At 41.4% G+C, this 23,472-nt stretch overlaps 1 protein-coding gene across 2 annotated transcripts in view; it reads right to left on the bottom strand.

Moving 5' to 3' along the window:
* Nucleotides 1-595: 595 nt before the first annotated feature.
* The window catches only part of TRAPPC11 (trafficking protein particle complex subunit 11), a 45,770-nt gene continuing 22,893 nt past the window's right edge, over nucleotides 596-23,472 (bottom strand). Inside the window, exons 19-30 of one of the 2 annotated variants that reach the window (XM_080795868.1) lie at nucleotides 22,407-22,562; nucleotides 20,582-20,769; nucleotides 20,310-20,458; nucleotides 20,001-20,122; nucleotides 19,304-19,423; nucleotides 15,411-15,476; nucleotides 15,145-15,301; nucleotides 11,255-11,366; nucleotides 8,095-8,186; nucleotides 6,761-6,894; nucleotides 4,383-4,550; nucleotides 596-1,631 (exon numbers count right to left, since the gene is read on the bottom strand). In XM_080795868.1, the coding sequence (XP_080651994.1) occupies nucleotides 1,587-1,631; nucleotides 4,383-4,550; nucleotides 6,761-6,894; nucleotides 8,095-8,186; nucleotides 11,255-11,366; nucleotides 15,145-15,301; nucleotides 15,411-15,476; nucleotides 19,304-19,423; nucleotides 20,001-20,122; nucleotides 20,310-20,458; nucleotides 20,582-20,769; nucleotides 22,407-22,562 (1,509 nt within the window). In that variant the 3' untranslated portion in view covers nucleotides 596-1,586. The remainder of the gene's footprint in view (nucleotides 1,632-4,382; nucleotides 4,551-6,760; nucleotides 6,895-8,094; nucleotides 8,187-11,254; nucleotides 11,367-15,144; nucleotides 15,302-15,410; nucleotides 15,477-19,303; nucleotides 19,424-20,000; nucleotides 20,123-20,309; nucleotides 20,459-20,581; nucleotides 20,770-22,406; nucleotides 22,563-23,472) is intronic. The other variant, XM_080795869.1, reaches the window with a different exon arrangement.

The raw sequence follows: 23,472 nt of genomic DNA, 5'->3' as shown, positions 1-23,472 counted from the left end.
TCAGACATTTACACACATATGTCCACTTGTATGTCCTCATGTATGTACTCAACTACATAAACACTGAGACATTCTGATAACACAGACCCTCAAGTAGATGTAGGCACACCCTTTTCAGCCTTCCCATTAAAAAAAAATACTAATAATAATACAGATGTCACTGGTTGAGTACTCCTGTGGGTCAGCCACTGTTGCCAAGCTCTTCTCATGTACTATTACCATCCTCCTAAGGCTAGGAGATGGGTGTTACCATCACCTACGTCTTATAGGCAAGAACTCGGAGACACACAGTGTTCCGCACATCGCGAGCAAGTGGCAGAGCTGGGATCTGACCCTGGACAATCTGACTCTGGAGACAAGCTCCTGCGGCCTCTACCCAAAAGGCCGAGAAAGAAGGGAATTCATGTCCTCCTGAGACAACCCATCCCACTGTCCGAGTCTCCCTGAAGGTTAGCAGAGCCAGTCCGAGAACACAGATCTCTTGATTTCGAATCCCAAGCCCTCCCTAGACCTCATGCAACAGTATTCTTAGTAAAAGCTGCCTCGTGAAGCTGCAATCAAACAAGCTCAAGATAAATGAAAGACACATACAAGCGCCCTTGAAAGAGAACATATTTATTTACATCACTATTTCCTTTTACAACTCCTACACATTTAAATAATAAAATTTTCCAGGAAATCCGGTAACCTTTAAATTAAGATATTTTAACAGAAGAAAATGATCATAATATGATTTTTATTTACATGAATTTCCAACAGTTTTAAATAGTTCCTTTTGAAATAGCACAATATCACTGAAAGCTCTCATTTCAAACTTGCATCTTTCCCCAAAACTTTTAGTTTAAGGAATTAAGCTTATAGCCACCTCCTTGTAGCTTAGATTCTTAGAGACGAAAACCTGTTAACACACTTACGAATATAAACCTGCTTCATAAATGATCCATGTTTTGGCTGCGAGCTGAACCTCTTTCACATGTTTTGACACTAAGCAGAGGTTTTTGTTTGTTTTTGTTTTGGGGTTTTTTTAAAGACACTTTACATTGCTTTGATTAAAAACTTTCTGGAAGTTTTCTGGATTAGTCACATAGCCACTTAAGAGATGGGAGGTACGGATTCTGACAATTCAGTTCAGTGTACAAGGATGGGCTGATCTTGGGTTCAGCCAACTCTGAAAGCACCGCAGGGGGCTTCCAAACATCCCTGGGTGGGGCGGGGAGAGCAGACTAGGTGTGCACTTCCCTCTCCGCGGCCAGTCCTATCTGGGGGTTCTCGTTTCTCTGATATTGCACATGCCAATCACTTTCTTCAAGAAACTACTATTCATAGAACGACTTCCAGCAATAACAATGGTCTGATATCCTTCCGTGTCACACTGAGAGATTTCAAATATTTATTAGTGAAACTATAAGAGAAGATAGATTTTCCTAATATTTTAAGCATGAGTTCCTCTGAAGAGTTGGTATAACATCCATTAAAAAATAGAAAAGATTAACTTTTACCATGATCAATGCTACAGTTCACAATGAAAAACTTCTATAGCTCCGTCCACCTTCTCCGTAAGAACAGCCGAGGGCCAGTCTTGAACTTCACGCGGCGGCAATGGAGGTATCATCCACGAGCCGGCCCTGTGGCTTTAAAGAGGGGAAACGAGACGGGTTTACAAGGCGGTAACAACAAAGGCTCTAGTAACTGAAAAGATTTCGAAATTCTTGGAACTGTTTCACAAAAACGGAATAAACGTGCACAAGTATCAAAACCACATTTGTTTCTCTCCTTCTTTCATCCCACCTTCTCGCTTCACTTGAACCTGGGGAGGGCAAGCTGCAGGGCCGAGGCGCTGCCCCGCTTCTCTCTGCCACCAGACACCAACATCACCAGCCGACCGCGCACCTCCACTGCCTTCTGCCTCGGTCACTAATTCTGTCCACCCTGTGTCCTCACAGCTACTGATCTCGCACCGGGAACGTGGGAGCGGGAACCCAGCGGCCTTCCTGCCTCAGGGACGGTTTCAGTTTCTCTCTTGCTCGGGGCCCTCCTGCAACCCAAGCTTGAAGAAGGCCACAGACCTGAGCTGACAGACAAGTTCCTTGGGGATCCAAGGTCTCCCAACCTCCCGTTTCTAAGGAAAAGCAATTCACAATGAACTAGAGTCTCTAAGGATGAACACTACAAGGACGGAAGCAGCAGATAAGAACAAAAATCTAGCTTTCCCTAAGGTCACCGAAACAAACTTAAAACGTCACATCAGAAGAGTAAAGGCTAAGAATGAGTAAGAGGTACTGTGACCATACTGAGGGGTAAACCTTCTGACACGTTAGCGATACCTCAGGGAGTCATCAAGGAAATGAAAAAAATTAAACTTGCAAACACTCTTACTCAGAGGAGGTACATGAGCAGACTTCTGTGGGAAGAGCACGAGATGGTATTCGGGACATGAAACAGAACCGTGTTACACAACCACCACCGAAAGCCACTGACAAGGCCTGACGCAGAATGGTACAGGGCAGGGGGCTCCCTGAGGCAGGGAAGGGAGCACTTTGTTGCCGTGTGTTTTATGCATGCGTGTGTGTGCACATATATACGTGTGCGTGTGTGTGTGTTTGTGTGTGTATATGCATATATATGTGTGTAAGTTAGGCCTCTGACATTCAAGGCAGGAATGGAATGAATTAAAGAAGAGGTGGCTGGTCTTTGTATTTCACATAAACTTTAGTACTGATAGAGGATGTTCAGTTTTAGAAACAGAATAATGGGGGCGCCTGGATGGCTCAGTCGGTTAAGCAGTGGCTTTCTGCTCAGGTCATGATCTCAGGGTCCTTCGATCCAGCCCGGCTCAGTGCGGAGTCTGCTTTCCCCTCTCCCTCTGTCCTTCTCCCTGCTTGTGCTCTCTCTCAAATAAATAAAATGAAATCTTAAAAAAAAAGGAAATGGAATAACAGCTCAATCTGGTTATATCCTTAGCAAACACAGCTTTATGAACAGGGACAGAAGATTAGATCATGAATTAGGAAACTTGGAATCTACTTTTCAAAAGAAGAAAAATATTAATCCAGCCTTGAAGTAGGGCAGCGTGATCCAAGAAAACTTTCTGTGATGACGGGAAAGCTCTGGTCCGCACTGTCCACCATGGGAGCCATCTGTCACACTGATTTACTGGGCACTTCAAGTGCGGCTAGGACAACTAACTAATTTTTAAATTAAATTAAATTTTAATTAAATTTAATTTACATCTCGGTAGGGCCCATCATACTAGAATAGCGCAGCTCTAGAGTTCAGTGAAGGCGTGAAGGGATGTACAACTTGAGTCAGTAAGACTGTTCACTAAGAGGGAAGACAGTAATCCTCAGTCACTGTCCTTAGCATGACAGGCAAAACAACTGCCACTCTGAGATTTCCCCACTGATAAAGGAGCCAGCTCTGAGGATCCCAGCCAACTTTTTTGGCAGCAGTCAAGTTACTAGAAGGTAGTACTTGTATTTAGAAAAAAGAGCATGGCAGTTAGAAAAGGGAGGGCCAGTTATGCTAAAACTTACAAATGTTTATTTTTCTGGAAACTTAGGATTTAAGCCCTACCATGTGCTTAAATTTTATCAGGTACCCCATCCCAGATTATGTAAAGAAGGGACAGTTCCTTCAAACTGAAATGAGACAGACACAAAAGAGGCAAGTGTGAGCCATGTGACACGTCATTCCGAAAGCGAGTATGAAGTTAAAAGGTGGCACACAGGTCATCTGCACACAGGACATCTCTACACCCACGTGTGCCCAAGTCACTGAGGAACCCGCAGCTACCAGGAGGGGAGCCCCACTTTCCAGCGGCGAGAACGGTCTCAGCGGAGGTGAGCGTGGTGCTGGGTGAGCCACCCGCGCCGCCCAGGTCACCCTCTCCCACACCGACTCCCACCATCCTACACATCCCTGTACCTCAGGAACCTGGAAATGGTCCCCGCGTGAAACAGCAGAACATTCAAGCCGCGCAGTTTCCGACGCGGGATCATTTGGCAGAGAAGGCCCCGGTCGGTATCGCACAGAGGAGGAGGAACGTTCAAGATCACGTTTAGGAAGTCGATCCATTTTGACAAAAAACTAGTTCCCAGCTAACTACAGGATAAAACCATCCTTTACTAAGCCGAAGGGAAAACCCGTCTCAGCATCCTGCGAGGGTAAATCGTTATCCACCCAAGGGAATAAAAGACTTTGGAATTCGATTCTGTGAAACAGCAGCAACTGTACGGAAACGACCAGCGATACCCGCCAAACTGCCGTCATGGCAACCAAAGCTTTCAGTCTCCAAATGCCATCTGGGGAAGCTTACGAGAAAGAAACACCTGGTCTGCCTGCCAGCCAGGACACGTCAAGAGCAGACCACGCCTCGGCCTTACCTTTACAAAAATACTGGTAGGTATGAAACGCCTGAGCAGCTGATTGGTGAAGTGAGGAAACCTCAGCAGGTTGACGTGGAGAGACGGCAGCTGCTGGTACCCGGCCATCAGAGGGTAGAAATTATATAACATTTCCTGTTCGGTGCCAGGGAGGATCCGTAATCGAATCTACAGCATAACAAGTTGTAGAGAGAGACAATCAAATAAACACGCTTACAGCGTCTCCGCACTGTCACCCCTTCCTTGGTCACGAGTGACTGGACACGCAAATCTTCCTGGGAAAATGTTCTCTCTCGCCTATTCCATTTTCCAGACAGATTCGGAAATACAGGGCTGAATGAGGAGCACAGGAGGACTACACGTAATAGATGCATTACAAAAATCATGCGTGATTTCTCGGTTTCGACACCAAGATCTAAACGGCACCTTGTACCGGCTTAAAAAGCGGATGGTGAGATGGATCGATGTTTTGTGTGTCTGAGACCAGGAAGATTCTTACAGTCACAACACGTTATGAGATAACTGGGAGAAAATTATCTTTGTAGACATTACATCAACACAAGACAAACTAGTGGTTTCTGGTGTTTTCTTTTAGGGGAAGTTTGTGGTGAGGTAAATGATGTCTGGGGGGAAAAAGATGTTTGGTATCATATTTTTATAAATCAATATGTGAAGAAGGGGGTGCCTGGGTGGCTCAGTAGGTTAAGCCTCTGCCTTCGGCTCAGGTCATGATCTCAGGGTCCTGGGATCGAGCCCGGCATCGGGCTCTCTGCTCAGCGGGGAGCCTGCTGCCTCCTCTCTCTCTCTGTCTGCCTCTCTGCCTACTTGTGATCTCTGTCTGTCAAGTAAATAAATAAAAGCTTAAAAAAAAAAGTGAAGGGCGCCTGGGTGGCTCAGTGGGTTAGGCCGCTGCCTTCGGCTCAGGTCATGATCCCGGGGTCCTGGGATCGAGTCCCGCATCGGGCTCTCTGCTCAGTGGGGAGCCTGCTTCCCTTCCTCTCTCTCTGCCTGCCTCTCTGTCTACTGTGATCTCTCTCTGTCAAATAAATGAATAAAATCTTTAAAAAAAAAAAAAAAGTGAAGAAGATCAGGACACTCTAGAAAAGCTTACTCATTTGCATATAAGTACATACAGTACTGTATATGTGTCAAAGATAATATATGTGTGTACCAATATATAATATGTGTATTTTTATATACAATATATGTGTTTTTGTTATCAACTTAAGTTCGCTAATGGACTTGCAGCATGCTTCATGTATAATGCTATCTTACATTTAACAACAAACACAGAACTCAGAATATGCACAGCATAGAGGACTAGTCAGGGTAGACACTACTGAGTCTTAGTACGTGTTTGTTCCTCTAATTATGGCCTGGTTGATAAAAAGTATTTACTGACTCTTGAGAGAGGTCTGTTAGCCACTTTGACAGAAGACAGTATTCTCACTGAAATATGGTTTTGCCTGAAAGCGTACGTTCCATTAAAAAATGTGATGAACTTTTCCACCTCCGATTTGAATGAGTGAATCAAAACACCTGAATGATTTATTTTTGTATGTAAATATAAAATCGTATCTAAATGTGCCAAAGGTAAGTAAATTCTGTGCAAGATCAAAATCTCTAAAAAGTTTCACTGATAGTTCAGAAGAGAAACAGGCTTTTTTTTTTTCTCCTAAGTAGGCTCCACACCAAACATGGGGCTTGAACTCATGACCCCAAGATCAAGAGTTGCACGCTCTATCCACTGAGCCATCCAGGGACCCCCCAGAGAATCAGGCTTTTAATATGGGTAGTAAGGCCTCTAGGCCTCCAATTAAAAGAGGCAAACACACACATACACACACTCAGTAGTAATAAAAAGGAAATCTAAAATTTTCAGGAATCCTGTTATCATCTAAGGACTTGTAAATTCTTGTTTTATAAAAAAAACTTACATGTATGAGCTCAATGTGCAAAGGGTTACTTACCCACTTAATCCACCTCTATACGGATTGTACTTAATCTTTTATTATTATTATTATTATTTTTTAAATTTATTTATTTGTTAAAGAGAGAGAGCGAGCGAGCACAGGCAGACAGAGTGGTAGGCAGAGGCAAAGGGAGAAGCAGGCTCCCCGCGGAGCAAGGAGCCCGATGTGGGACTTGATCCCAGGACGCTGGGATCATGACCTGAGCCGAAGGCAGCCGCTTAACCAACTGAGCCACCCAGGCGTCCCATGTACTTAATCTTTAAAAGGGACTAAAAATTTCCTATCAAAATAACAGGGACCACAATCAGCCTGATCGGATCATTTGTAAAACCTACATGTACAGCTCTCCATTTCCTGGCCACCCTTCCGTATCTACGTAAGCCCCACAACGAAATAGGACTGTACCTGTTTAAGACCTGAGAACATGAAGGCATCACTGGGCTCCACAGAAATCTCCACATCTTGAACTAAGTTAGTCTTATTCTGTAGGTGATATTTGACAGGTAAGGATTCTCTGACACGCCCAAACGATGGCAGATCTGCAGAGAAAGAGGATACATTGCTTTTGGTTAAAAAAAAAAATAGTTCACCATTTATGAGTTCTTTTTGTAAAGGAATCTCATTCCACAGACATGGGGATATTTAAATAACTCTTGCTAAATAAGAAAATTCTTTGACTGGACAACAGCCCATGGGACTATGATAAAACAGGCCCAAAACAATCAAGTCTCCTTCTAAAGCTGATTGACCTAAAAAGGGTCATGGCTATCAGGAGCTAAATTACATTTTGGGAATAATTTTTCAAGTCTATAAAACATTCCCCTAAATATCCATCACGGTTCAAGGAGGGATGACAGGCATCACGTGCCTCTTGATGGGAGCAAACACCATTAGCTATGAAGTATTTTTGCTGAAAACTTGAACCTGAATCTGACTGAGATTATAGATCTCACCACCAGCTCGCAGGGATCCTTACAAATGAGTCAATGCAATCAGCAAAGTCCAGACTGTGGGGAGCTCTACAGGAGATGGGCTCCACTTCTTTAACAAATGAACAGCAGGGAAGGGGGCGGGCGGCGGTGGTGAAGGAGGTGAGGGGGTGGAGAGGGGGAGTCTTCCCACCCATAGATTTCAAAACTACAAGACATCCATCAGCTGCAATGCAAGGCTTTAAGACAATCTAAAGAACCTTCCGAGTCAACCAGGGAAATCTGTGAAACTGGAATTTGGTAATATTAAGAAATTATTGCTGGGTGCCTGGGTGGCTCAGTGGGTTAAAGCCTCTGCCTTCAGCTCAGGTCATGATCTCAGGGTCCTGGGATCGAGCCCCGCATCGGGCTCTCTGCTCAGCAGGGAGCCTGCTTCCCCCTCTCTCTCTCTGCCTGCCTCTCTGCCTACTTGTGATCTCTATCTGTCAAGTAAATAAATAAAATCTTTCTTAAGAAAAAGAAATTATTGCTAATTTTTAAAGTGATAATAACAGAATTGTGATTATGTTTAGAAAAATAGCCATTAATATTAAAGATGCAGACAAATATTTATAGATGAAATAATAGCTGGGATTTGCTTTAAAATGACAGGAGTCATACGTAGAGGTATAGATGAAACAGGACTGAACATAACCTACTTTCGTAAATGCTGGGCATTTTTCGTAATAAAAGAAATTTTTTTAAACCCCAGAGGCTAAAAGAGATACTCTTCCTGGATTCTTTCTCTCAAGTACCATTTGACGCCGTTACCTGCGTTCACGTGGAGAGGAATGTTTTCTACGATCACGTGTGGCAGAGTGATGACAGTACTGATGACAGGGACATTTCCCATGGCTGACGTCCTGCGGCAGAAAGGGGCAGCTTTCAAATCCACATCTCACATGAAAAGTTAAATCAAATACTGGAGACATGTATATGCACCAACTTGTTCCAAAGGAAACAGAAATTACTTCTACATTTTCTATAACTTCATTAATGGAAGTAATTTTAAGAGAAGCTTTTGGAATCCTGCGTGTGTTTTGGATGTTTCCAACTCACAAATGCTGTAACCCATGGCTGCTGTTTGGCGCCAGGGCCAGAGAGTAAAGCAGGCACACCAAGAGGAACACCATTTTAGGTGGTGTTTGGTAGCTCCCACTGTAGGTGGCAGCACGGTGACCCACACTGTGACAGAGACCTCCTTCTCACCCTGCGGCTGGCTCACAGCTGAGCACACACCACCTGCAAGCCTGCTGTTACAACGACTCTAGAAGTACATAGAAGAGACCGAGAAACTAGAAATATTTTATGATCCATACACATAGTGGCATTCCAGCATTACCGAGAAAAAGTGAGTACCATCAGGAAACTGACAAGTAATTTTCCCTCTATTCCAGTTAGAATGGGAACCACAGGGCTGGCTGGCCGCTAGCTGACCAAGGAGAGCCCTTAGGGAGAGTCCGTGTCTAGAGGCGGAAGAACTGATGCTCTGTGCAGATACAGCAGAAGCAACAGGAAAAAACATCTAACCCCTCATCAATGAGAAATACATCTTTATGGGACTACAGGAACATGATGGGATAACTAAGCAGTGCCATCAAAACCCTATTTTAATTCCTAGAAACATAAATTGAACTAAACTTCAACATGGTAAATTCAGAAGTGGGGAAAAGAAAGTTGTTAGTTTTTCAAAAATTAAATTGTTATTCTTCCTTCCTCATTTTTAATATATCTTATCCACTGTTTTAAAACTTATATATGGGGTGCCTGGGTGGCTCAGTGGGTTAAAGCCTTTGCCTTCAGCTCAGGTTATGATCCCGGGGTCCTGGGATCGAGCCCCGCATCAGGCTCTCTGCTCAGCAGGGAGCCTGCTTCCCCCTCTCTCTCTGCCTGCCTCTCTGGCTACTTGTGATCTCTCTCTGTCAAATAAATAAATAAAATCTTTGAAATATGATGTGCCTACCTCCCAGCCTAAGAAAACAGAACAATATAGCTGAATCTTCCCACCTACCCCTTCCTGCTTGCACTCCCCAGAAGTAACTACTACCCTGAATTTGGTATCTATCAATTGCTATGTGTTTCTTTACACTTTTCCAAATTACATATGTAGCCCTAAGAAGTATACAGTGTTTTTACCTGTTTTCCGATATTATACACACGCAATCTGTTCATATTCTGAACATCCGCAGTTGCTCTGTTCACTTACTATTAAGTTACCAGGGGTACCTCTGGATAATTCTCTTTCACTGATACTGTAAGACTATGCCATAATTTACCCATCTTCCTGTTGACGGGTATCTAGTGTCCAGCTTTTGACTATGATAATCAGAGATGCTATGAACATTCTTACATAAATTCTTCGTGTGCAGGTTTAAGACTTTTTCTGTGACTATAGACTATAGATAGACAGACAGACTATATACAGACATCTTCAGTTTCTCCTGGTACTGCGGAATAGACTTCCAAAGGAATTGTTCTATTTTACACTCCATCTCTTTTGACAAACCATGCATTGTTAATCCTTTTTATTTTTCCAAGTTAGTGAGAGCATATCTGAATCTCAGATTCCTAGTGAAGTTAAGCTTCTCCCCTTACGTTTACTAGCCACTGGCTTCTTCTGTTTCCCTTACACCTCATACTTGAGATTTTGCTCAACTTCCTATTAGGAGACTTGTTTTTCTAGGATTTGTAGAAGTTCTTGATGTGAATCCTAATACGTTGTCAGTTTTACATGTTGCAAGCAGCTTTTCCCAATCTGTATTTTGCCTTTTCACAAATGAACTAAGAAACTTAGTTGTAACAAATCAAATTCATCAATTTTAGTGGCTTATGCTGTTATGTCCTATTTAAAGGAACTCTGCCCTAGTTCAAAGTCATAAAACAATTCTATTTTCTACTAAAATCAATAAAGTTTTGCTTTTCAAAATTCAAACTTTAGTATACATGGAATTGATTTTTATATACAGTGTATAGTAGAGATCCAATTTTTTCCCAAACGGACACCCAATTGTTCACCATTGTAAAAACAGTTCATCCTTTCCCCACTGATCTGGAGTGTTCCCTAAAATATAATTTCCATATGTGTGGATCTATTTCTAGACTCTCTCTTCTAGAGAGAGACTGATTTACATATCCCAGGCAATACCACAGCAATGACTACTGTATAAAAACTTTATAAAGAAACTTTATAATCAAGAGTGTCAGGTTCTACAAAAATAAACCCAAATAAGCTATTGGGATTTTTAAGGAAACTGCACTGATTCTATAAAACAAACAATATTAGACCTATCTAAATCCTACCCAAGACCACTCTGTATATGCCATTTAAGAACTCCTTTAATGTTTTAAAGTTTTATAATTTTCCCCATAATGATAACACATGTTTTCCACTTGATATATTCTTTCTTACCTTATAATTATTGTCATCCTCTAAATGATACCTATTTTAAAAGTACAATGCTGGAGGTTTATTACTGATATAGAAAGCCAACTGGATTTTGTATATTGAATGTTATATCTAGAAACCTTGGTGGATATATCATACATATATGTGAGATATATATATCATATACAAATATATGATATATGTCTTATAATCCGAATAATTTGCTGATTTGCCTGGGTTTTCTATGTAGACAATCCTATTGACTGCGAATAAGAGAAGTTTCTCCTAATGTTCTTAATGGTCCTGTTATAAAAATTCATTTGCCTAAAATTTCATCAATATGTAGGTCACAAATTATGACAAATACAAATGGACATTTGAATCTTTGTGTTTTTGACAAATAGTGATAGCACATGACTTCTAGTCTGTGCTGACTGAAGCTTTCAGGACTGACAGAAGCTTTCAAATAGTAAATGACAATGGCAAATAATAAAAGTATGAGACTAGCACAGACAAGCAGAAAAAGACAGGGCTGATATAATTTACCTCTTCCAGGAGATAATATAATGCCCAGTTGGTACTCCACCTTCAACATTTCCAACAGATGGGCACCGAAGACAAAAGCATTCACTAGCACTCTCTCCAGTCTGTAAAACAACTACAAGAAATAGTCCTTATAACCCTTATGCAATGATCATCTTTGAAAGGTGAGTTTTACCTCTGATGATAGAACAAAAAAAGAATACTTTTATCAGCTATACATTGTTTACAGACTTAAAAACTAAGGCTCAGAGATGTTAAATGACTTTTTCAAGGTCACAAAGTCCCTGTCCAGGGTTTTTTCCTAATATATCAATATTCCGTTATCATACAAACAGGCGAAGCAGCTGCAGGTGTCTGACACGTTCCCATGGGAACTAATGAAAAGGGAAAGTCTGGAGTCAGGATGATACCATTTGGTGATTACTTACTCTGGCTTTCTCTGACCAACGCACATTACTGACACCATCAAATGGAAACACATTACGTGGTGCCTCATTATTGCCTAATTCGGTTATTTACCTCTTACGCAAGGATGCTGTCCTCTCGCCAAGTTTAGCCCAAATTCTTGATGACAAGACAAACACTCATCTGAACCAAGGCCTCCCTGCCCTTCAGCCCTTCGCAGGCTGCACGGTGGTGGGGCGGGGGTGGGGGTGGGGGCTCCTTTAATGCAAGCCAGCAACAGGACCCACTGAGGGCCGAGGTTAGCATATCTGAGACTGAAACTTTCAAATGATGAGAACAAAGTCTCAACTAATCGTTTTTATGGTTCTCCAACGAAGAAGGCTGTGATATGTTGTAGGTAAAAACTGGAAGTGGAAGGGAAAAAAGCTGGGCCAGTCTCTACTTTAATTAACTGCTTTTAAGTAATTTTTAAGGTCTAAGAAATGATACTGTAGCCTGGTAAATAAAACACACATTAACTCAAACCTCTTAAGATACCTGTGTTTTAGAACCGGGGACATTCATTTTGCCTCCCTCCTGCCCCACCTTGCCCCACCAAGTCCTCCCTAGGTCTCGGAAGTTAACCAAAATGATACTACCTTTATTAACAATTAACATTAGGGTCAACTTTAAGACCTAGTTAAAGCTGTTATTTTTAATGTGTCAAACACAAATTTTGCAATGCATGAGTTCTGGTGTTCCTAGAGGTAGTGGAAAGAGTAATGCCATGCCGCCCCCTTCCCCAAAGACATCCACATCCTAATTCCCCAGAATGTGACGTTGCTAGCAGAAAGGATTCTACGGATGTGATTAAGATCAAGACTGGAAAATACGAAGATCATACTGGATAATCCAGTTGGGCCCAATGTAATCACAAGGGTAATGAGGGAAAAAGGGAGGCAAGAGGGAGTCTGAGAAAAAGACGTGATAATGGAAGCTGAGGCCAGAAAAGAAACATTAGAAGACGCTATGCTGCTGGTTTTGAGGGCGGAGGAGGGAGCCAGGAGCCGAGGACACCACCTGGCCTCTGAAAGCTGAAAAGGGCAAAGGAAAGGATTTTCCCTAGAGCCCAGAAAGCATGCAGCCCTACCCACACCTTGATTTTAGGACCTTTGACCTCTAGAACTTTCAGGTCATAAATTTGTGTGGTTTTAAGCCACTAGCTTGGTCGTAATTTGTTACAGCAGCAATAGAAAACCAGTAATGGGAAATTCAAGGTGGACATTATTCATTAATTTAATAAACATTTATTAACCAACTCCTATGAGGCTGGCAATACAAAGAGGATGACGTCACGGCTCCAGCTCTTCAAGGGCAGACCGCCCAATGGAGGCACCAGAACTATAAATATGTAATTACGACAGAACGGGGTTAAGTGTTACAACAGATGTACGAGATACTTCGGGAATAAAGAAGGAAGATGACCTAGCCCTGCTTGGGGAGATCTAGAGAGTCAAAGCTTACATGAGTCCCGAAGAGCACACTAGAGTTCGACAGGTTGAAAGAAAAAGGAGAGGGTTTGGGGCAAAGGTACCAACATGTGCAAAACCAGATGGAGGCGATGGCTGCTGACGGTAAAAGCTTGGCTTGGCTGAAGTCTGGGGAAAGAGGGAGGGGAAGTAGAGAGGCCCGTGCAGAAGAAGCTGCACAGGGAAAAGTCTGGAATGTCGTGAAGTTTTTTAAGTGAGAGTAACCAGTTCAGAGTAGTTTCCTGAGAAATCGCAGTCTGGCAGCAGTACGAACGGCAGACAAGGGGAGGGAATGGCACAGAGGAAGCCAGTGAAGCAGGTACTTCTGAAGGCCAGAGGAGGGATGGTGACCATCTCTAGATTCAAGACACAGGAAGAAGGCAGAACACGGAGCCGAGCTGTTGTGCACACACGCAGGGCATCTGCCTTGTCCCCGTGGTTCCAAGCTGGAACCAAGTGCACACCGGTACCTCTAGCGGGACTGCGGCACGCAGGCAGCCTAAGGCTGCGTGGAGGGGAAGACTTGTAGAAAAAGGAAAGGGAGCCAAAGTTGGGATCCTGGAAATGAGCAACATCGAAGGGGTAAGAAAAGGAGTCAGCAAAGAATGGACAAATAACGAGCTTGTGTTGAGCTGTTAGGGGACAAGCACTGGACTGGGATTTTCATATAGATTAGCTCAGGCAAACTATCTCATGGAGCGATCTGCTTTAACTCTTGAGATGTGATCGAACACAATGAATAGTCCAGCGTAACACAAGAGCAAGCAGTAGGACTGAACTGAATCTAGTTCAGCGTGACTCTAGATCTCATCATTATTCCAAGTTGGCACAGGGAGGAGAAAAGGAAGAAGAGGACAGAGAAACAAAGTAGAACCAGGGATAATCACTTTCAAATCCACAGGAAAAAAACAAATTTCCAAAGACAGGAAAACAAAACTTATGAAGGCATTCTGAAAACAAAAATGGGGTTTTTATTATTATTATTTCACAGAATGTAGGACCTACTTATAGGTCTTTAAACAGAGAGATTTAGGAACATGTTTGATTTTACCTATCTATTTTACCTATCCTCATTTATGATGACTTCCCTAAAATGCACAGAAGTGACTACGAAGACTGCTTGCTCTTTTAGTGTCTTGAGAAGCATGGTGACATACGGTGAACTTGATAAATACCTATAGATTATTTACTGATAGATATTGAAACTTATTTTCAGGCTAGATGCAAAAAATACACGGGAATTCTAAAACTACTCATCTAGTTTAAATCTGTATTGCAAATCAACATAGGGCTTAGTAACACTGAGGTCCAGGAGTAGATAGACAAAGAGAGCAAATAAATGACTCACTTACATTTGGTTTTAAGAATTTATCAAGATTTTTTTGCATATAATATTTACCCTTATAATATAGCTGAGCACAATTTTGCTTGGGTTAACCTTCAAACTTGTTTTTTTCTAACAGCTCAAGAAGCATACAAATCCAAAGTATGATGCACCAGACAAGTGATATATTGGGTTTAAATCTCTTCTCTCTACTGTTGTAGTTGATTTAGAAAACTCACTGTTTACTTTTTCATATTCTCCCCAAGTTTCCTTCATAAATATCTTTTACCATTTCAAGTTATACGTAACAGTAAACCATTACAAATAAGAAAAAACAATCTATAAAAAATCCAAATATGAACAAATATTTTACTTTCAAGTACATTTTTCAAACACTAACTTCCTTATCAGAGCAAAAATCTTTATCTTTTAAAATAAGGTATACTCAAGCAAATTGTAAACGGTACTAATTTCACCTTAATTCTAAATTTATTTGCTTTTGTATCCATCTCAATTATCCTCCCTTAGCAAAAAGCTAACTCTTACGCTGGTAATCCACACACACACACACACACACACACACACACACACACGCACACGCACACACACATACACACACCTGTCTTCTAATTAAGTGTGACGATCCACATTCTCACCTTTGTCCACTTGGGACTCTAGCTGATCCACTGCGGTCATGGAAGGAGCAAGCTGGAGCTCACTGGATACAATGGTGAGGGCCCAAGGTGAGGCACTTAAAAGGTCGGTCATCAACAGAAAGGGGATGTCCGCATAGACCCTTTCCAGGTGCTCAAACTGTCACAAATGAAGACAAAAGGTCTGTCTGGAACTACAGTAATCCATTTTACTTTTCTGCTAATTTCTATAACTGAAATGATTTCCAAAATGCTTCACAGGGACATACCTTTGTAGAGACAAATTTAACCGCGACATCGAATGGAAAGACAGTTTCTATAGTTACGGTTTCATCCTGCAAGAAAATTTAAAGGGCACATTCAATGGCTTTTCTAAAGTTAAAAACAGTTTTAAAATTAGAAGGTGTACAAAACACAGTCTGTAACTGATCAATAAATAATCCCAATTTATATCTTAAGGAGCTAGGATCTTTCCCCCAGATGATATTTGTAAAAATCTATGTAGAGAGACCAGACCACTGTTTCTAATAAATTATCTTACAGTTTTATACAGTTCACACTGCAAAGTGCTTTCTAACACATTATCAGGATCTAATAAAAGTGAGGACAGGCATCGCCACCATTTTACAGAAGAGGAACCAGAGGTTAAAGGAAGATTAAATGATTGGCCCCAGCCCACAAAGCTAGTGCCAAGCCTAAAATCTGAGTCTTCTTTTTGTCTAAGTTCTTTACCTTGACTCAGCCCAAGATGACTAATAATAATGACAGTAACAGTAACAAAGCATGACAGTGCTATAATCACTATAAAGCATCACATAATGTTCTTAATAACTCAAGGAAGCAGATGTCTTTATACTTGCCATTTTTTAAAAGATTTAAGATTTTATTTATTTATTTGAAAGAGAGAGAGGAAAAGAGAGAGCACACATGCACGCAGGAGGGCACACTCACACACACACACCAACACACAAGCTGTGGGGGTAGGGGAAGCAGCAGAGGGAGAAGGAGAAGCAGACTCCCTGCAGAGCAGGGAGCTCTACAAAGGGCTCAGTCCTAGGACCCTGAGATCATGACCTGAGCCAAAGGTAGATGCACAATTGAATGAGCCACCCAGACGTCCCTATACTTGTCATTTTAAGATGAAGTGGTCACACGTAGCTAATTAAGTGACAAAGGAAGAACCGGACCCAGATTTGGCCTTGAAGCCTATACAATGTGCTACATCTCCTTGAGGCTATTCACTGAACGATGGGGTTACTATGGCTTTGGAACCAAACCACCCATCCCATTGGCGAGAACCCTTTAAAAATAGTCATGTTGATTAAAAATGGAGGCTGTAAAAATGCCAGGTAGATGTGGGTTTTAATCCTGGAGGACACACATTTATTCACCGTGCGGACTCTGGGCACAGTGAGGTGACCCTGGAGAGGGGACAACGGTCTCTGAGTCTCAGTTTCACGATCCCTGAAGGGCTGTTGACAATGAAGAGAGCGCATGTGCAGCACTAGTGGAACGCCTAAACCACGTTTATTATTATTACTGCTTCAACTATTTCCTCATAATACCATCAAGCTAACTTTTTAAGAAGGTGTAGTAAGTAGGATATTAGTGGTTGCAAACGCATGCAGGGGTGCCATGATCTAAAGCCCAGGGCCTCAGTGTTCCGCCCCCGTGTATCTACACGGCAATGAAGAAGCAACTCAGTATGTAGCTTCGATGTGGCCTACTTTAAATTTCCACATGGCTTCCGAAGCAGATTCACGTGCAGGTAAAAATGAGATTTAATCCAGTGAAGGAAAAGGAATTTACATCTAAATTTCCAAAAGTGTCTTACAAATAACACTAGGCCCTGTGACACAGATATTCCATGAGAGAAGTGCTTCTTAGTAAAATAATTCTGAAAGATAATCACCACAGCCTTTTGAGAATTCTCCAATTCAATGCTGTGCTAAGCCTGAAGTCAAAGTATCTGTTTAACACCTTTTAACCAAACATATTTGACCAATTCGCTCTTTTGTGTAACATCTATTTCTGTCCCTCGGAATTAGTGTCCTATGAAGCTTATCTTGGAAATGCACTGGCTGATAGAAGAATAAACAGCTTCTCTAAAAAAAACTAAAAGACAACCTACTGAATAGGGGAAAATGTCTTCAAATGACATACCCAATAAATGGTTAGTATCCAAAATATATAGAGTACTTAACAACCCAACACCAAAAAAATCAAATAATCCAATCAAAAAATGGGCAGACGACTTTTTTTTTGTGGAAAATAGTATGGAGGTTCCTCAAAAAATTAAAAATTGTATTACCGTTGTACCCAAAGATTACGAAAACATAAATTCAAAAGGATATATGCATCCCCGTGTTTAGTAGAGCATTATTTACAATAGCCAAATTGGGAAAGCAAACCAAATGTCCATCAATAGATGAATGGATAAGAAAAATGAGGGATGTACACACACGCCCCCCTCCTACACATGCAGCGGAATACTATTCAGCCATAAAAAAGAATGAAATCTTGCCATTTGCAATGACATGAATGGAACTACAGAGTGTGATGTTAAGTGAAAGTCAGTCAGTCAGAGAAAGACAAATACCATATAATTTCACTCATGTGTGGCCTTTAAGAAACAAACTAAATGAAGAAAAAAAAAGAGACAAACCAAAAGACTCGAAACTATAGAGAACATACTGAAGGTTACCAGAGAGGAGGGCTATGGGGGGAATGAGGGAAATAGGGGAAGGGGATTAAAAACAAGCAGCAGGGGGTGCCTGGGTGGCTCAGTGGGTTGGGGTCTCTGCCTTCCGCTTGGGTCGTAATCGCAGGGTCCGCCCCCCCATCGGACTCTCTGCTCAGCAGGGAGCCTGCTTCCCCTCCCCCTCTGCCTGCCTCTCTGCCTACTTGTGATCTCTGTCAAATAAATAAAATCTTTAAAAAAAATAAAAATAAATAAATAAAAACAAGCAGCATGTCCATCAATAATATCGAGTCTTGAAAAGAGAGCACTGCACACCACTATAGTTTGATTCCAGAATTGTTACTACATGGCAGATAATTATTTTAAAAAGGTATATTCTAAGTCTTCTAGAAGCTTCATTAGCAAAGCAGAAATGACATCCAAGACTTAGGGACTTTAAAGCTGCACAAAACCTTACTGTTCATGTTTCGGAGATGAGGACATGGAGGCTAGAGGTGCACAAGGCCAGCCCGAGCGCCAGGTCAGGAGGCCAGGCGCAGACTGGCGCTCTCACCTCCTACTTTGCCATCCAGGATTCACTCCAGGGCATCGAGCTAGGGGACACCTTTCATATATTCAGTGCCTTCCCTCCTTCCCCTCTGGAAATACTCCTAACTCTCTCAGGATGGGGATGCCTCCCCCGACTCACGAAACAGCCGACGGCCCAGACTCTGTGCTGTAACCTTCCTACAAAGGGCCAAACTGACAGGCCTTCTCCTCTGTTGGCCGAAGGCCCAGTTCCTGAGAACAGGCCGAAACAACACAGGTAAGACTAACAAGACAGTAAGTATCGTGAGTTTCCATTAGTAAAAGAAAATACAAGTAATTACAGACAATATGGTTAAATCTAAATAAAAACATGGCTCCCCAAATCAGAATAAATAGGAAAGAGACCAATGGAAAATACACCGAGGTGACAGCAGATGCCTCCAAGCGGCTGACTATGACCATGGCGGCTTTCTTATCTTCACTCTCTGTCTGCATTTGGCCGAAACAATTTCCATAGTCTTTTTAACAGAAAAAATATTTCATGAAGGGAGACCTCCCATCCTCCAAAATCTTCAGTGTATAACCAACTTATAGATGTTGTCTAATGTGTGATTCTATAGGGAAACACATAGATTTAGAGTCTCAAGACTTATTTGCAAAAGATCCCCAACTTTTTGACTGTATGAAAAGCCATGGAAGCCAATTTTCTAAAGTTTGAGCCATGACGGCCATAGGATATCATTTATAATAAATATAAATGACAAAGAAAAAACCCCAAGAGACGTTTTATTTAATTTGTAATTATTTTTTTAAAAACTTTGTAATAGATGATAAGCACCTAAGCTGCTTATCCTTTTACAGGTAAACTAAAAAATACAAAACAGGGAATGCTCCACATGGGATACTTCCTGAAGTAGTTATGAAAATTTATACCTTGTGACACTTGCAGACAATTTCTTTGTCTTCAATAGTTGTATTGATCAGGTAAGAAACATACACGAGGAACATTCTTGAACCTACTGTTCCGCAGCGAACGTATAACATTTTTTCCAGCTGTAACAAAATAAAAGTACTTTCATTTACTAATTCAGAGATTTCTTCCTGCCACATATTCTAGGATAATGTGCCCCCACCTTTTAAGAGTTTACTGTACCAACTGACTAAATTCTTGAACACTTTTTACAGGCTGTTCCTGCCTCAGTGTGAGCGTGGGATCATTACATTCCACCTTCTCTTATCATCATTCTCAACTTCTCAACAATTGTTGTGTTTACTTTGGAAACAAAAGCTGCCTGAGAAGTTATTTCACTAAGTTGCACATTTAATGTTATTTAGTTATTTTATCAGGGCAACTAGTCCTCCATATTTTAGGGTCATTTGCTCTAAAATCACTTGTAAAAAAAAAATTAAATTAAATTAAATTAAAATAAAATCACTTGTATAAAAACTGCGTACAACACTTTACACATTTAAAAATGTAGAGTGTGTATAAGATGTGCATTAGTCAAATCCCATTTTTTTAGTCACGGGATACGCTGTTAAAACGTTCTAGAACTATCTAAGACTCCCTACGTATTTAAAACTGCAATCGTGTTGATCTCTTCTCCCATCGTAGTTGACCAAGGCTCACCTGTTCCCCTGGATTTAAGTCTCCCACAGGAATGTCAGTGAGTAAAGCCGGGTAGGACTCGTCACATAGTTCTGTTCCATGAAGAGACACGTGCGTTTTCTGAGTTAAGTTGGCATCCTGTCCTAAAAGTGTTAATACTGGTGTTTTAAAACACGGAGAATTCAAACATTATCCTAACAATTCATACTGCACAGACCATGTCATAACTACTTCATAACCACATCTGAAATAAACTTCCTGCAGTTGTCACCACGGATCTTTATTTTCTGTGGAAGGAACACTGGCCAATTTTTAAGGAGGCCTGCTTACCAGGTTTTAAACCAGCGGTGAGCTTCACGTCTCTGATCCGGGTCTTCTCGTGGGACTCAACGGTCACAACCAAACAATACATTTCATTAGTCAGGGCAGGAGGGTCATGTCGCAGATGCACGGAAATGTTTGGAACTCTGGAGATGATCCTTTGTGGGGAAAAAAAAACACCTGAGCTGAGTAACCAATTTTTAAGAAAACAAGTTACTCAAACACAGTATTCTGAAGAAACGAGATGGCGTTCCACAATCTGGCCGGCGAGGTGGACGTACATTGTGCTTGCCTGAATGACGATGCCGTCCCAGTGAAGTTCACTGTCGGGCAGCCTAGGCCGTCTTTTGAAAGAACGCGAGGCCTGCAAGGCTTCTTGGGCGGAAGCGGCGTCCCCTCCTCCTCCTTGCCAATTTAAAACCACACATCTTCCCGTCTCGTGGCCCAGAACCAGATCTACCGAAGTAATCTGGAAGACGGGAGGGCTGTCAGAAATGCCACCTCATACTTGTCACCATCCCCTCCGTAACAAAGGACACAGTGACTGCTGGTCTGTCACGCTCTTCTAGAGACCACAGGGTGATGGGGTCAGAACACCGGCTGTGACCACTGTCCTGATCACGTAGGAGCTGTGACACTGACCACGTTCGCCTTCACACAGAGATAATCACCTGACTTCACAGATGCTCAGTTAGTGCTTGCTGAATGAAATACATGAATGTTTTGATGGCCCTGAGCATACTCAGAACCTAATTCCTAGGGGCACCTGGGTGGCTCAGAGGTTTTGTTAAAGCCTCTGCCTTCGGCTCGGGTCACGATCTCGGGATCCTGGGATCGAGCCCCGCATCGGGCGCTCTGCTCAGCAGGGAGCCTGCTTCCTCCCCCTCTCTCTGCCTGCCTCTCTGCCTACTTGTGATCTCTCTCTCTGTGTCAAATAAATAAATAAAATATTTAAAAAAAAAAAAGAACCTAATTCCCAAATCCTAACAAAACATATTTTCCCCTCAAATAGCTATACTATTCTTAACTGAATAAACGTTCCTTTCAACTAAATCCATTTAAAAAATATACTCAAAGTAGTGTTATTAATTATGATTTCCATCTGGTAGGCTTCCTTAGGTACCTTGTAAAAAATAAAATATGTGATTAGGGATTTAGTCAAAATCATAAAGAATTTTTTTTTAGCGCATTAGCAAAAAACCCTGGATTTTGATTAACGATAAAATTGACAGGTTCACAGAAAGTGTTCTGGGAACACTGGTAGTATGGTCTCGTGTTTCTATCTTAGAAATGGTCCTAAGTTTAGATTAGCCACCCATCACCGTGGTTTTCAAGCCATGGAAAACAAGCACTTAATGAGAGCTTACTAGGTACTAATCATTATTCCAAGCAATTTACATTAACTAACTGATTCAGTCCTCATGAAACACTAAGAGGTAGGTACCATTATTATCCCCACTTCACAGATAAGTAAACTGAGATAACAAGACATCAAGCAGCTGCCCGGGGCCACATGCTAGTAAGCTGGAGAGGTGGAATTTAAACCCATATAGTTTGGTTCCGGAGTTTATGCTCAAGAAAAATAATACTTTCATTATGTATTTCTAAAAGGCATTTTAATTATGCGCATTAAACAAATCCTTTAAAATAAAGAGAAAAATGCAATCCGAAATGTTTAAACATCAAAATGATATAGATCTCTAGCCTGAATTATGTCATAGAATACAAAATATAATTGCTACAGTATTTTATATATGTATTTCTAAATATATATTTATATCTATATCTATTTATATATATATATTTTGTTTAATAGTCTTTAACTGATTATGTAGCCATTAAAAATGAGGTTGGTCTTGTGTACTAAGAGGAAATGATGCCTAATGTACACTGGGTAAGTGAAAAAAGCCAACAATGGAATAGTATGTACAGTATAGTCTCAATAAAAGAAAACCCACCAAACCATGAATGATTGCCCTTGAGAAGTCCAAGGGGAATAGGTTCATTTTTCACTTAATAAATCTGTGTACTATTTGAAATTTTTTCTGACATACGCATACTACTTTTGTCACTTAAAGTATGTGTTAAACACATTTCATAACTAACCTCAATTTTCTTTCCCACGTCTTCAGTTTTTGCAACAAATTTAAATAAAAATTTCCTTGTTTTACCGGGAACTAGACACATCTTTCCCTGAGTCAAATTTTCTAAAACTTCACTTGCTTTGGTTGCTTCTTCGATTACACAGAACTGGTTATAGTCCTGCAAGAGAGGTTAGGAAGGGTCACAGTTTATCAACATCAAGTGTCGCTATGTTTGGCTGACACTAAACACCAAATGACTTGGAGCTAGGTAAGCTGAACCACTTGCAAACCACAGCATCATGAAGGGTGATTCATGAGAAGTAGTTTATGCCCAGTGGAAGCACTCGTCCTCAACGTGCTGCCACGAGGTAAAGACAGTTCACAGACACAAGCTGATTGCTGCAAACATTTACACATCCCTTTCCTGGAGAAAAACAAAGATCTATTCTTTGTTTCACTGGACGCTCCTATCTATCATCCCCTTAGAGAGCTTTCTTTTTACTTGGCTTCTGTGACCCTATAATATCATCCTTCTTAACCACTTCTTTTTCCCTCATAGGTCTTTTTGTCTTCTTCTTGTCCCCTTACTACAGAGGCTCCGTGGGCTTCAGTCCTTGGCTGGCTTTCAGTTCTTTTCCCTTTATGTTCCTTTCAATGTGAAGTTGACCCATTTCCACATATTCTGCACTTCTCTGCTAGTATTTCCCACATTAGACACGAACTCTGTCCTATTTCCTTGGCCGTAAGTTCATACCTACAACTGTCCAGAGGAGAATTCTATCACTCAAATTCAACGTGTCCCAAACCAGAAGTACATCTAGCATCCCAGAAGGGCACACTCCTTACAGATGAATACAGGGAGAAAGCCTTCCCGTGGTAGGTCTACAGAACCACCATTCTCATCCATTCAGTAAATTTTAAAAACTTTCCAAGAGCCACCTGCCACCCTAGCAAATGAATTATCATCACAGAAAATTCTAAGTAGTTAAGTTTAATACTTTCCCTCTAATTTTCATTTCTATTCCATGCTTCTGAAACCCAAGTACTACTTGTTTTTCCTTATGATTTGGATCTTGGATTTCAAGTAA

The sequence above is a fragment of the Martes martes genome, assembly GCF_963455335.1.
Source record: "Martes martes genome assembly, chromosome: 2".
NCBI classification, from domain to species: Eukaryota; Metazoa; Chordata; class Mammalia; order Carnivora; family Mustelidae; genus Martes; species Martes martes.
This window is presented reverse-complemented; position numbering and strand designations above follow the sequence as displayed.